The following is a 15025-nucleotide window of genomic DNA, read 5'->3' as shown; positions in this document are numbered from 1 at the left end:
TGATATCTTCTGTGTGTCTAATCTGGAAATCGATTCTTAAACTTCTTATCTTTCTTCTAAATAGGTACTACTAGTGATCTCATGATTTGTGGACCTATATTTCTCTCTGGACTATTTGCTTAACAAATATCCATATTAGAAAGTTTTGGTATATAGACTTTTTCACAAGAAAATTCTTTTTCAAAGAATTTTTCTTTTTTTTGTACTGGGGATTGAACTTGGGAACTTGTGCTTGCAAAGCAGGTGGCAGAACAATTGAGCTAAATCCCTAGCCCTTCAAAGAACTTTTTAAAGGCAACTTTTACATCCTTATTCCTCAGGCTGTAGATCAGGGGGTTCACCATGGGAACAAGAATGGTGTAGAACACAGAAGACACTTTCCCTTGGTCCATGGAGCTAACTGATGAAGGCTGCAGGTACATGAATGCTAGAGAACCAAAGAATATAGCAACAGCTGAGATGTGGGAGCTGCAAGTACTGAAGGCTTTGGACCTGCCCTCAGTGGAGGGAATGTGGAGGATGCTGGCTATGATGAAGATGTAGGAGGTGAGTACAGTCAGAGTTGGGAGAAAAATATTAAAAATACTAAAGCCCATACCCACTACCTCATTAATAAAAGTACTGGAGCAGGAGAGTTCCAGTAGTGGGAAAAGGTCACAGAAGTAATGATTTATTACATCACCCTTGCAAAAATCCACTCTTAGCAGGCAGACTGTGTGAACTGTGGCACCAACCAAGCCCATGCTGTACACCCCAGCGACCATCCAGCAACACACTTGAGAAGACATGGTAACATGGTAAAGCAAAGGGCTACAGATGGCAACGTAGCGGTCATAAGCCATCGCAGCCAACATGTGACACTCTGCAATAGCAAATGCACTGAAGAAGTAGAACTGAGCCATACATTCAGGGTAGGAGATGATGTTCTTCTCTGTCACAAAGTTCTCCAACATTTTGGGGGTAATGACAGTGGAATAGGACAGGTCAATGAAGGATAGACTGCTGAGGAGATAGTACATGGGGGTGTGCAGGTGAGAACTGAGCCCAATTAGGGTGATCATGCCCAAGTTCCCCACCACTGTGAACATATAGATTCCCAGGAAGAGGAGGAAGAGGGGCAGCTGGAGCTCTGGTTTCTCTGTTAACCCAGCGAGGATGAAGTAAGTCACTGTGGAGTAATTTCCTTCTGCCATATTCTTCTGTTAATTCTATGTAAGAAGAGAAGGAAAGAATTGAAAAAGATGTTTATTGTCTCATGAAACAGTGAAGTGTGATATTCTGCTCCCTGTAACCTAGAATCTCCAGTTTTCAGCCAGCTTCTCATCTCATTAGAAGTCAAAGGCCTTGAGACTGAAGATTTGTATGACATAAAAACAAATATCTTATAAAACTATATTATTTCTGTTCTAATTTCTAAGAATGAGTATCGTAGTACCCAATCCTTCAAGATCCAATTATTTGCTATGCAAACTTCTCATTACTCATTTGTAATCATGTCAACATCACTGAAGGGAAAGTACTTTTTATGCCAAAGTGACCACACACACACACGTAAAACACAGCCAATACCACACTTAATGGTGAAATAACTGAAAGATTTCCCTTAAGATAATGAACAAGGCAAGATGTCCACTTCCTTCACTTACATTCAACATCATACTACTGGTTCTAAGTGGTACAATCAGCCAAAAATGAAATTAAAACACACTCATATTGGAAAAAAAGAATTAACCCTTTCTCTATTTCATAATCACATATCCTTGTACATAAAATATCTAAAGAATTTATTTTAAAAAACCATTAGAGCTAATTTTAAAAAGTAAGCAAGATGGTGGAACATAATACGAACAGAAAAACTCAATTGAATTTTTGCACACTGAAATAGCCAGATAAAGAATAAAATGCTTAATATTTAAATAAATAAGATTTGACATTGCAATGGAAATTGCAAAACATTTGTTGAATGAAATTAAAGTCCTTAATAATAAGAAAGATATCACGTGAACATAAAAGAAAAGTCCAAAGAATTTAAAAACAGCAATGTTTCACAAATTGGTCTACAAATTTAGTGCAATAATATAAAAATTCTGGCTCTATTACATGGAGACATTAACAAGCTGATGACAAATCTCTACAAAAATGTAAGGAACTCAGAGTAATCAAAATAAACCTCAAAAAGAAGAAGAAAGCTAGATGTCTCACATATTGTCATTTGAAAACTTACTATAAATTTACAATGATTAAGACATGTAGTCTTGCCGTAAGTATTGTAGACATGTATATCAATCAATGAAATAGAATTGACAAAGAATAAAATCACATCTATAATGCCTGTAATCATTTTAAGTTTGTTATTACAATTGAATAGGGAAAGAATAACTTTTTCAACAAAAGAGGCTGAAACAATTTGAGAAGTGTGAGTAAACAGATTAATGTCAACTTCTTTCTTACATCATTCATAAAAATTTATTCAAAATGTGTTATAGGACTAAATGTGATATCTTAACACTCTAACAATATCAGAAAGATATTTTTAAAAAAACACAAGAAATTACTTCTGACCCTTGATTTGGGGATTTTTTTAGATAATACCACGAAAACAGAGGTATCATAAAAACATGGGAAGTTGCATATAAAACTTGAAAATTTTGTGCTTTAAAGAATACCATCTAGAAAGTAAAGAAAACATTGAAAGTGAGAAAATATTCTCTCCAATATATCTGAGGAAGAACTTTTAGTCTCTACTCATAAAAACTCTTACATTTAATAGTTAAATGAACACAGAGTCCGATTTTTAAAAATTCATACAATCTAAATATATTTTCCTATTTGAGATATGTAAATGATCATTAAGCACCTGACAAGATTTATATCACTGATTATTAAGGAAATTCAAATTAAAATCACAATGAGACAACATTTCACATCTGTCAGGATGATTATAATATGAAAATTGTTAAAAAGAAGTCTTGGCAAGAATGTGAAGAAAATGTAAAATCTATACATTGCTGAAAGGATTGTAAAATGGTAGACACTGTTAGGAAACAGTTTGGCAGATATTCAAAATGTAAAAGTTAAAGTTAGAATATGGCCCAGCAGTTTCACTGCTGGGTACACACACAAAAGAATGGATGGCACACATCCTCATAAAAAAATTGTACATGAGTGTTCCGAGAAGCCTAACTCATAATATCCAAAAGGAGGAAGCCATCACAATGCCAATACAATGACAAATAGACAAGCAAATGTAGAATATTGATATAAAGGAGCAATGATCAGCAAAAAAATTAAACTTGTAAGATCCCCCACAGCCTGAATGAACTTGAAAAGATAAAGTGAAAGAAATTAGACATAAAAGGTCATAGCTCATGTCACTGAACTTGTGTGAAGTGTCCAGAATGGACAAATTTTTAGAGTAAGAAAGTAGTTTGCTGTCTGCCTATAGCTATGGGGTGTGACTGCTAATGTTTATAGGGCTTTATTTGAAGTGGCAATAAAAAATATTCTACAATTAGAACACAGTTATGACTGCACAACTTTATGAATATACTAAAAAAGCTGAATTATAAACTTGTAGAGGCAGATTTTATGTGTTATAATTTAGTAGATGTGTTATAAAAATTCAAACCATAAGAGAATAACAATGGTATCACACTTTTATTTCATCAAAACCTGCCAATTCAACCCCATCCCGAAATTCTGCTCCATCTAGGTTTATCTGGGGTATGGCTCTGTCTTTGTGACAAGCATGTTCTTTCCGTTTTTCTCCAAACTTTGTGAAGTTTCTCTCCCAGACAAAGGAACAATAAGTATGGTACACTGACTCAAATGTTGTAACTGCCTGTTACTAACAGACTTTTTCTCTCAAATATATAAACAACAAAAAAAATACAGGCCTCTCTAACTCTGAAATTTTAAGACAGACACAAGGGAGCCACATGCTCAGTTTAAAATATATCTACTATGTCTTTTCTTAGAGAAAAAAAGTCAACAAGTAAAAAATTTAAATTAGCATAATTAATGATGACATAAATCACAGTTTACTTGAAGAGACTGTCAAAAACAATGTCCAGAAGACTTAAATGAGAACCCAGGAATGTGATGTGTGACACTGGATTTCTTTTTCTCTCTAGTCTGCCATCTGCTGGGGAGGACCGCCATTCCAAATCTGGGCAGATATTTATTTCACTGGAAAAGCTGAAGAATGTCTCTACAATATGAAATATTGTATTAAAGAAACTGAGCTTCCATACTGCTATGATTTGAATGTGTACTATACGTATTTCTGACTTTTTACATTGGTCAGTTGACTGCTTTTTTTGTGTTCCTAACCCCTCCCAAGACTGTCCCCCTTGGAGTCTCCCATCCCAGAAACTCCATTCTCTCCTGCCCCAACATGTGTGAGGCTCTGACTACCTCATGTTGTCAGCTCCCTAGGAAGTCTGATGCTGACACGTGCTTTTTGCTCCTTTTGCTCCTGTTCCCCTCTGCTAAGCTGCCTGTATATTTGAATGCCTTTGACCTTCATAGAGGTTTCCCAAATAAAATGCTCTGGGTCAGTTGTCTGAGCTTTCATTTGTCATATCCATCTTTGAGAGGAGTGAATCGTAAGCAAAATGACAAAATATTTTAAGTGAGAAAAGGCTTTCTTTGCTTGTTCGCTTCTTACTAGTTTTATTGAGGTGGAATTAAGTTTTTCATCAAAGAAATGTACATATTTTTTATGTGCACAATGAGGATGGGTAGAAATAGTTTAATAGCCTTGTGCCTGTCTTCTTATATTTGAAGAGAGACTGCAGCAAGAGTCAAAAATGTTAAAAGTCATGGTCTGGGATTCGGTCATACCTTTCCTTCTTCCCAAGGAGTTCAGTGTTCACATAGCCCCACAATATCCTTTGACTCAATAGTCCCATTCTCTGATGAAACTGACATCCAAAACCATCTATGTCACCGCAAAGGTGACTGACAATGTGGATTTTATGTGCTGTGCACAGAGAATAAGAGTCTGATTAGGAACAAAATGATAATGACCTCCCACTAGACTCTCATCTCACAAGAATCTACTCTGGGGAGGCGAATCCATTAGAATTTACCCTTTTCCCCACTGCTTCTGAAGTGTTTATTTCTTTCTCATAGAGTGATTCATTCCTCTTGTTAGATTATGGATTAAAAGGAAGAATGTGAGAGATATTCTTTCATCTGTAGTAAGTACCATGCTGAGAGATTTGAAAATTCAAACTTTGAGGCCATTTCTAAGATAGGCACTAAAGGAATTCTACAAAGTGCCTCCTCACAAGAGGAAAAATAGAAATCAGAAAAGAATCAGTAGCTGTGTGATTTGAACATTTTTATTTTCATTTTCCCACACAATCACATTCACATAATATGTTATGTTCATAAACTAGTACATTTGGGAATATTTTAGCTTGGCTCTTGATCAAAGCAGCTTTTCTTCACTTCCCAAGCTTAAATATTATAGATACTGTCAAAGATCTATAACAAGAACAAGGAGGAAGTATGAGGAGTGTTTTCCTTCTAACAATAAAAGACAAATTGAAGAACAATGAAAACATGTATTTTGGGAATTATTTTTATATTAAACTATTTGAGAGTAAAGTTATATTTAATAATTTCATTCTTGGGCCGGGGATTTAGCTCAGTGGTTTCATCACCTGCTGCCCAAGCACAAGGACATGAGTTCAATCCCCGATATGCCCCCCCCCCAAAAAATAATAATTTCATTCAGTACTCAAATAGTGTATAAATTTGAAGCAATAATTACAATAAATCCTTTCCATTAGGTTTATTTTGAAATACTTTAAGGGTGTTTTTTTAATGTGGAATTTTAATGTTTGTCTTAAAGGTGTTTTTTGTAAATTGCTGAAGACTGTCCTTCAAGTTTTAAGGGATAAAACCTTAGAATAATTCACAAGCCCCATGAAAAATGTTGCTTATTAATAATGATCAAACTTTAGGCACAATTTTTGTTTTTAATAATTTGACAATTTTTGAAAGTGTACTACCCACAAGTATTCATTAATAGTAAATAATATCAGAGGAGACATCAATATTACAGTATTTCAGTCTGTTTTCAATCTCTTTTAATGTTGTTTACTTCCTTTTATTTTAGCTTTATATTAGTCTGTTTTTAATCTATGAGACACAATATCTGACACTTGCCTTTAAAAGAGAGGATTTGTTTTGTTTCACAGGTTTAGAACTCAACTCAATCTGTGATTGGCTAACCCCAAAGAAGAAATAGCCTGGCAGAAGGGATTGATAGATGGAAGCTGGTAAACCCATTCCAGCAAGGAAAGAGAGAGAGGGGGGGAACCAGAAAGCCAGAGAAAGAGAAGCGAAGTGGCCCAGGATGTGGATACCTCCTTACATATATCACCCCCACTGACATATCTCCTTCAAGCAGGCCATGCCTCCTTCCCAGCAGCACATTCAGCAAGCATGGTTTATCCATTGGTGATGACTCATTCACCATTCAAAAGTCCCACCTCTGACCATATAAGCCTTTGGAGAGCATGTTAAATCAACAACAAATTGTATGAGTGAGGCACAAGAGGTTGTGCCTGGTTATAACCTGGAGTGGTGCGAAATACATGAGAATGAACATTTGTATTGTCAGTGAAAGGTGTGTAAAATCTGGAAAGACAGCAAAGGTCAAGAAAAAATTTCAGGATGGGGAACACTAAGAATGAAGGGAAAGCCATAAGAATGAGCCAAAAGTTGTTGAGATATAGGGACTTCTTCCCCCAGCACAATTTGCAGCCTTCTGGTGCATCTCACCAGCTGAATAAAACATTATGCATTTATTTTATGCATCACATATTTTATTTTAAATCACACTGAACAGTATTATTCTTCTTAGATGCAGTGCTAAATTCAAATGCTAAGCTCCAGAAACAACAGCCCAGAGTCATCTTTCTAAATATCACAAAATATTTACATTAGAAATTTAAATGGGAAAATTTTTAATCTCTAAAAATTGGAAAATGTAAATGAAATGGTCATCGCCAATATTTATTCTCTCTTTCTTCCTAAATAAAAAATATCCTGCGTCTTTATCTGACATATCGTTCTCTGTCACTACAGTATTACTCAACCCCACTTCATGTGGGTTATCTATGTGACCAGGTCCTTACTAAAGGGATAAAGGTGGAAGTACCACCTATTACCACCAAGTAGTGATCTTTGAGTTAAGAATAATTTCTTCCTCTTCCGTATATTTCTGGCTGATGGCAAAATAGAGATGAGGGATGCCTAATTCCGCTTATATGACATACTTTGGTCCATGGAAATTCTGATTATAATTTAGAAACAATTTTCCTTGGGAAATAAATGTATCTTTTATCAGAGAAATGAAATAAAAACTCTGAGAACATTACACTAATCATACTACTTAGTGTTATAATAAGTTTACTTACTCTATTGTGCTCAATTATTAAAACTTTGATTACATGTGTTCTTCTGTAAGGTTATGTTTTATATTCTTTATATTTTTCCTGTTTTTCTCCTTTGCAATAACTTTTGTTCTTCAGTGTTCTCTACTTCTATTTTTTTGTGACAGAGCACCATTTACCCTTTGGAGTGTATATAATATCTGTGCTGATATTTTAACAACATGTCTTCCCAGAATTCTAAAAACGACTTAAAAATGGTACAGAAATTTCTATTCTTCCAAAAATATATTAATAGTTTTATACAAACAGAAATGTTTGAAAAAATATCAAAAATGTCATAGTTGTTTATATCTATTGTCCATTATATGAAAAAATCTAAATGTTGTTCGTTTAATGGCCAGGAAATAAACATAAAATCATACATGTAAACCTTGTAAAGCAGATGAAAACAATACAAATTTAATACCTACATATGCACTATGTTGCACATTAGTGTGTATATATATATATATAAATATATATATAAATAAATATATATATATCTTTAAAAATTTATTGCTCACATACATGTATGCCCATAAAGTGCCACTGATACTTACTCAGGGGAATGACAACCTTTCAGGAGATGACCTCAAATCTTTGAGTTGCAGTTCTCTAGAGCCCCACCATAATTGGGCTAATTACAGAAGGAAATTTATTGGTTGGAAATCTTATCTCTTCCCCCAAAAGTATTTTTTTCCAGAGTAGATAGTTAAGTTTTGGGTGAAGGATTACTTGTCATTACTCAAAAAACAATTGGTCAACTTTGTCATCTCCATGAGAGTAATGTACTTGTATTAATTGCAATAGTGAAAGAAAGCCAACATAAAATCTGAGTTTCTATAACATGGCTTGGGAAAAAAATAAAATATGATCTTTTCGGAAAAAGAGAAAATGAACACAGAATTGACAGGAAAATGAGGAAGTAGAATCTTTCCCAAAATTTGGAGCAAGGATAATTGCACAGATATTTGTCAAAACATGTCTAGTATATTCAGTCCTCATTATTATTGTAAATATTGTTATCTCCTCATGGGTAAGTACTGTCTTACCACCTATCACATGCTTCCATATTTCTTAATATAATTCTACATATGTAGTAAAAATTAGGAGTTATATTTTGTATATTCCATGTGACTGACATTATTTTTAGAGAACAAATTTCAACAATGTTTGCCAATAACTTACTTAAGAAAACCACATGAAGAAAATATTGAAATTATCATAGGATACTCACCAAATGTATTTACCATCTCAAGTAAGATAAATAAGTCTCACATAAATTGTGCAATATTATATGCATGCACAACAAAATAACACACATAGTGTCCTTCAAATAATTTTTAAAGTATTTAGGTTATCCTGTGTGAATAGATTTTGGGACATCTCAGAGAAGTCCTATCCTCTGTGCCTGATCCTGTGAATCAAGTCTTACCTTCGACATCTGTTCTCCAAATAAACTAGTACTAGGAGTAATCTGATAATTTGTCAATATACATGTTTGCCTGAATGTTTCCTCACCAAACCCATAGAAATTATAAATTTTTACATAAGGCAAATATTCTTTTTCTCAGATGTGATGGCTATACTTGTTTGTCACTCTTAATTGACTAATAGATACCTCCTGAGGTTATCAGATTATAGGTGGTTAACCTCATCAATGGATGAGAAACTACATCACTAAATGGTCTTTCAGAAGGTTGGTCTGGAATTAGAAGTAGGACAGCGGAGGTGTGCCTTTGAAAGTATGCCTTTGCTCCTGTTTTCTCTTACCTTTGGTTAATGAGTGCCATGAGATGAGCAGCATATGCAACTACTCCCTCTGCCATCATGACCTTCTGCAATGGAACCTGTGAACTATGGATTGAAATCTCTGCATTCACAAAGTACAATAAATGTTCCTTCCTATGAGCTGACTTTCTAATTATCATGATCACAACAACAAGAGCTGACTAATAAAATGGGACTCTTCTTTTGTCAAAGAACTTTTTTAAAGCAATGTTCACATCCTTATTCCTCAGGCTGTATATTACAGGATTCAGCATAGGGACAATAGCAGTGTAAAACACAGATGATACTTTCCCTTGGTCCACAGAGTTGACTGAAGAGGGCTGCAGGTACATAAATGTGAGAGAACCAAAGAACACAGCAACAGCTGAGATGTGGGAGCTGCAAGTGCTGAAGGCTTTGGACCTGCCTGTAGCTGAGCTAATGCGAAGGATGCTGGCTATAATGAAGATATAGGAGGAAAGTATAGTCAGGGTTGGGAGAAAAATATTAAATGCACTTAAGCCCAGAACTACCACCTCATTGATAAAAGTACTAGAGCAGGAGAGCTCCAGTAGTGGGAAAAGGTCACAGAAGTAATGGTTTATTACATCAGCCTTGCAAAAATCCACTCTTAGCATGCAGACTGTGTGAGCTGTGGCACCAACCAAGCCCATGCTGTACACCCCAGTGACCATCCAGCAACACACTTGAGAAGACATGGCAACATGGTAAAACAAAGGGTTACAGATGGCAACATAGCGGTCATAAGCCATTGCAGCCAGCATGTGACACTCTGATATAACAAAAACCAAAAAGAAGTAGAGTTGAATGATGCATTCAGGGTAGGAGATGATGTTCTTTTCTATCACAAAGTTCACCAGCATTTTGGGGGTAATGACAGTGGAATAGGACAGGTCAATGAAGGACAGACTGCTGAGGAGATGGTACATGGGGGTGTGCAGGTGAGAACTGAGCCTGATAAGGGTGATCATGCCCAGGTTCCCCACCACTGTGAACATGTAGATTCCCAGGAAGAGAAGAAAGAGGGGCAGCTGGAGCTCTGGTTTTTCTGTTAACCCAGCAAGGATGAAGTAACTCACTGTGGAATGATTTCCTTCTGCCATTTCCTTCCAGGAATTTCATGAAAGAAGAGAAGAAAATTGAGATAGTCATTTTTGTACCATCACACAATGAAATATGAAACATAATTATTTTTCATCCTTGTATCTGAATTTCTCAGCCAACTTCTCCTCTAGATCAACTGTAAAAGACCTTGAGATCTCAGAAATATGAGACATGTAAATAAATATCAGATAGAACTATTCATATTTTCTATGCTATAAGATTGGCTATTAATAGTACCTTATCCCTGAATGTAAAAGGCAAGAGCTAGCACTTTGCCTTTTTTAAAATCACATAATTTTGTATATAGAAAATATAAGGAATCTATAAAAAAGAACTATGAGAACTAATTAAGAAGTTAATTAAAAATCTATTGTGTTTCTGCACACTTAAAATGAGCAGTAAAGCTACAATTGTAATAGTATCCAAAAAATAATAAAATGCTTTGGAGTTAAATAAGGAAAAGGAATGTATATCATTGGACATATAATTATAAAACATTGTTGAACGGAAGTAAATAAATGGACAACCATCCATGCCCATGGATGAAAAAATACAATATTGTGAAAATCTTAATACTTCTGAAATTGGCCTACAAATTCAGTGGAATCTAACAAAATCTCAGCTGTGTTATATGGAGATATTGACAGCCTAATCACAAAATTGTATGAAAATATAAGTAACTCAGAGTAATCCTACCAATCTGAAAGAGAAGGATTGAATTTGAAGTTACATATTTCCCCTTTCGAAAACGCACTACAAAGTTACAGTGACCACAACAAGGTAGTAATGGAAGGTAATGACAAAGTATAAACTCACATGTAACATGACATAAAATGCTATAAATCAATTGGTAATGAACATTCTTTTTTTTTTTATCAAATCCTGCTGGAAAAATTAGAAGAGTAGAGGTAAAAGATTAATTTGGTCTTCTTTCTCAGATCATCTACTATAATTTACTCAAAATAGATTGTAGGACTAAATGTAAGAGCTATTTTCTAATGATAAGTAAAATATGTGCAACCTTTTATTTGGGAAAGGTTTCTTAGAAAATATGCCAAAGCAGAAACTGTGTGAGGAAAATGAACACGAAAATTGAAAAATTTTGTCCTGTAAGGAACACTGTATAGAACTTGAAAAGAAAACACACAGAAAAGGTAAAAATGACTTCAAATACTGTATTTGAGTAGTAACATGTAGTCAGTATTAAAAATAAACTCATAATTTAGAAGTTAAAAGGACAAATAGCCAAATTTCAAAATGGTCAAAGGATCTGAATAAACATTTCTTTATTTAAGATATGTGAGTGACTAGTAAGTACATGAAATTCATAACAGCACTGATTATTAAGGAAATTCAAATCAAAACCACAGTAAGACAACATGTTATAACCTTTAGGAAGATTGTAATCAAAAGATAAATGAAAATAACTGTTGGTAAGAATGGGAAGAAATTTCACCCGTGATATATAGCTGATAGTATTGAAAATGATACAGATTGTTAGGAAACAGATTGGCAGTTATTCAAACTATAACATGTAGCATTAAAATGTGGTTGAGCAATTTCACCGCTGGGTACTTATATTAAAGAAAGAAAACACACATCCTCACAAAAATTGGTACATGAGTTTTCAGAGCAACATTACTTATGATAGTCAGAGAGGAATCCAAATAATGCCCATCCAATGAAGAATGGACAATTAAAGTGTAGGATATCAAAATAAAATAGCAGAATTCAGCAATTAAAAGGAATAAAGTGATGAGATCTGCCATACCCTGAATGAACCTAAAACATATGAGATGAGGAAAACCACACACAAAAGCCATCCATTCTCAGAATCCACTTGTTTGATTCAAAATTGGCAAATTCCTAGAGGCAGAAAGCAGATTTCTGTCTGCCAGTTGCTGTGGACAGGAGATATTGGATAGGACTGCTAATGGTTTCAGAGCTTTACTTGAGTTGGTATTGAAAAGTCCCCAATTTGTACACAGTTATAGTTGTACAACTCCATAAATATACCAAAAAAACACTGATTTGTAAACTTGAAAATGGTGAATTGTATGTGAGTTACAATTAAGTAAAAAGGTGCTATAAAAATTAAAACCACAAGAAAATAATAATGATAACCATACTGACCACATAAAACATTCCATGAGAACATATTAATTCACCTCCATTTTGGCAGCCTTGCTCATCTAGGTTTTTCCTAGTATGTTCATGAAAAATATGCTCATTAAGTTTTTCTCCAAGAAATATGCCATCCCTGCGTGTGCGGCACACACACAACCATCCCCATCTTTGTTTTTTTTTCCATTAATTTTATTGGTACATTTTAGGTATACAGTACAGTTACATTCATCATTGGGATCTTGTACCTTTATATGATGTATCTTGGTTCTTATTTTTTCCCCATTCCCCTGCCCTCCCTTCACCCCCTCTACCCTTCCCTATTTACAAAGACTTTGTCTACATTTTTTTCTTTTCCCTTCTTTTTTTCCTTTACCCCTCCCACTTCCCATACTCTTTTAGACCTTTTCTTCCTATTTAACAATTATATGTTTTGATCCTTATTTACACTTTTACTTTTTCACACCAGAGAAGCTATTCGGTATTTACACATGTGTGTCCTATTTATTTCACTTAAGCGCATCCCCATCTTTGGAGCTTTGACAGCATGTGTGGGGCTCTGACCCATCTCCTCTGACCACTTCCCTATGAAGTCTGAATTTGGCATATGTTCTTCCTGCCAATTGCTTCCTGTTCTACTCTGGTAATTCCACCTGGTTGTTTGAATGTCCATGGCTTTTCTCAAATCACTTGCTCTGAGTCCGTTGTCTGAGCTTCTTTCATTCAGATCCATTTTAGAGATGAGTGAATCATAAGCAGAATGCCAAAACTTTTAAGGGAACTAAAGGTATTGTTTATTCCTTTGCTCATTTCTTACTAGGTTCATTGTGGTCGAATATAGTGTTTGAGTCAAAGAAATGCACATATTTAATGTGCATTATTTGATAAGTTTGGATATATGCAAACACTAGTGATACCACCACCACAATCAAGGCAAGCAATATATGTATCACATCCCATAGTGTCCTTAGGTAGGTTAATGCTTAACATGCTACCTACCATTTTAAATTTTTGAAGTACACAATACCACGTTGCTAACTACAGGCAGGCCTTACACTGTCATGTACAGAATATCTTTAAAACTTGCTCATCTAATAGAAATGAAAATTTGAACCCATGATGAAACCCCTCCCTGTTTATCCTCACCTTCCAGCCCCTGGTAACTAGTATTCTGTTCTCTGCTTCCATGAGATTGCCTGTTACAGATGCCTCATATAAGTAGAATAATGTAGCATTATCCTTTTGTGACTGGCTCATTTCACTTAGAGTATTATCCACTGGGTTCTCCCTATTGTTTCAAATAAAAGATTTCCCTTGAGGAACAAAAATATCTTTGAATTTTTATGTAAAAAATGATGACTCAAAACCATCCTAAGATTGCTAGAGTAGACATGGAATTTTTGTTTCAGTAAATTTTTACTAGATTGATAGAGTAAAAGAGTGGAATAATCATAGTTTTCCCAGTTCAGTAAAGTATTTGTTAAATCTTTTGTAGTCTTGCAGACATGACGGAGTTATGTGTTTTAAGTAAAGAGTAGAGAAGAACATTTCATAGTCAGATGAACTTGGGTAACATCTAAAAACTAATGAGAAAGTCAAAACTTCATTCTTTTCTTTTGAACTCAAGACCTTGTGCTTACCAGGTACGCACTGTGCCGCTGAGCTACATCCCTGGCCCTCTTTATTCTTTATTCCACAAGATATACACTTAGTCTTGTCTTGAAAATAGCATTCTGTCAGTAACTTAGATAATTCCATACAAGTAAATATATTTATAGAAAATAATAATGAATATTTATATGAAGAAAACCATCCAAGAAAATATTTTAGGCCGTGAAAGGGAAATGCATTAAAATTTTAAAAATTATTATTGAAAGGTTCCTGAGAGCATTCAGGATAGAGATAAATTAAGCAGAATCCTTGCCCTCTAAAATATTTCAATCCAGAAGGGCCAAGGAGGCAGGCTTGACAGTGGGATAAATGTCTTAGCAAGGCAGGTCCTGCAGAAACATAGTTATTATGGTGTGGGTGCAGAGTAGGGCTCAGTGAAAGGTTTTGAAGAGAAACGAAGTTTTTCCTCTTTTTTCTCCTAACAATTATCACAGGATATAACTATTGCCCCAAAGGACCTTTGGTCCACCCTCAGTTTTAATTCATAATGTTTCTTCAGTTTCTCTTTCCATTCTTCTTTATCCCATGAAAGCTTAATTAAAAGTTAAGGTCCTTCAGTTAAGATATTTCAGAGTGACATCCCACTTAAAAATACCATTTTCTATCTGCCGATGAACACGTTCATTATGTTCATATGTGACACATACTTAATTCTGTATGATTTTGAGTAATTTACTACCTTTTCTTCTGCACTAATTGTAAATTCAATATAGTTCAGGATATAGTGCCTGCCATAGTAAGTCTCAATACAAATATGGTTGGTAAAATTGTTTGGAGAATAGACACAAGCACACAGTGATAAACGTAAACATATTATATACTTAAAATGTACCAACACAAGAATTTAAGGAAAAAAAATTGTTTGGAGAAATTTAGGGATAAGT

General features: G+C 34.7%; 2 protein-coding genes across 2 annotated transcripts; both read right to left on the bottom strand.

The window, feature by feature from the left end:
- Positions 1 to 260: 260 nt before the first annotated feature.
- Positions 261 to 1193, bottom strand: LOC147827816 (olfactory receptor 8G50-like). Its single transcript, XM_087212553.1, has one exon. It carries the CDS (start codon positions 1191 to 1193, stop codon positions 261 to 263), a length of 933 nt encoding a protein of 310 aa, XP_087068679.1.
- An 8210-nt stretch (positions 1194 to 9403) lies between these two features.
- LOC101721255 (olfactory receptor 8G50) lies at positions 9404 to 10351 on the bottom strand. The gene has a single exon (XM_004870927.2). The coding sequence runs from the start codon at positions 10343 to 10345 to the stop codon at positions 9404 to 9406; it is 942 nt and encodes a 313-aa protein (XP_004870984.2). The 5' UTR covers positions 10346 to 10351.
- Positions 10352 to 15025: the final 4674 nt, after the last annotated feature.

The sequence above is a fragment of the Heterocephalus glaber genome, unplaced genomic scaffold (genome assembly GCF_053883595.1).
Source record: "Heterocephalus glaber isolate CG9 unplaced genomic scaffold, H.glaber_assembly_v1.0 deba00001431, whole genome shotgun sequence".
NCBI lineage: Eukaryota > Metazoa > Chordata > Mammalia > Rodentia > Bathyergidae > Heterocephalus > Heterocephalus glaber.
The sequence above is the reverse complement of the archived record's forward strand: the minus strand, read 5'-3'. Positions and strand labels throughout refer to the sequence as shown.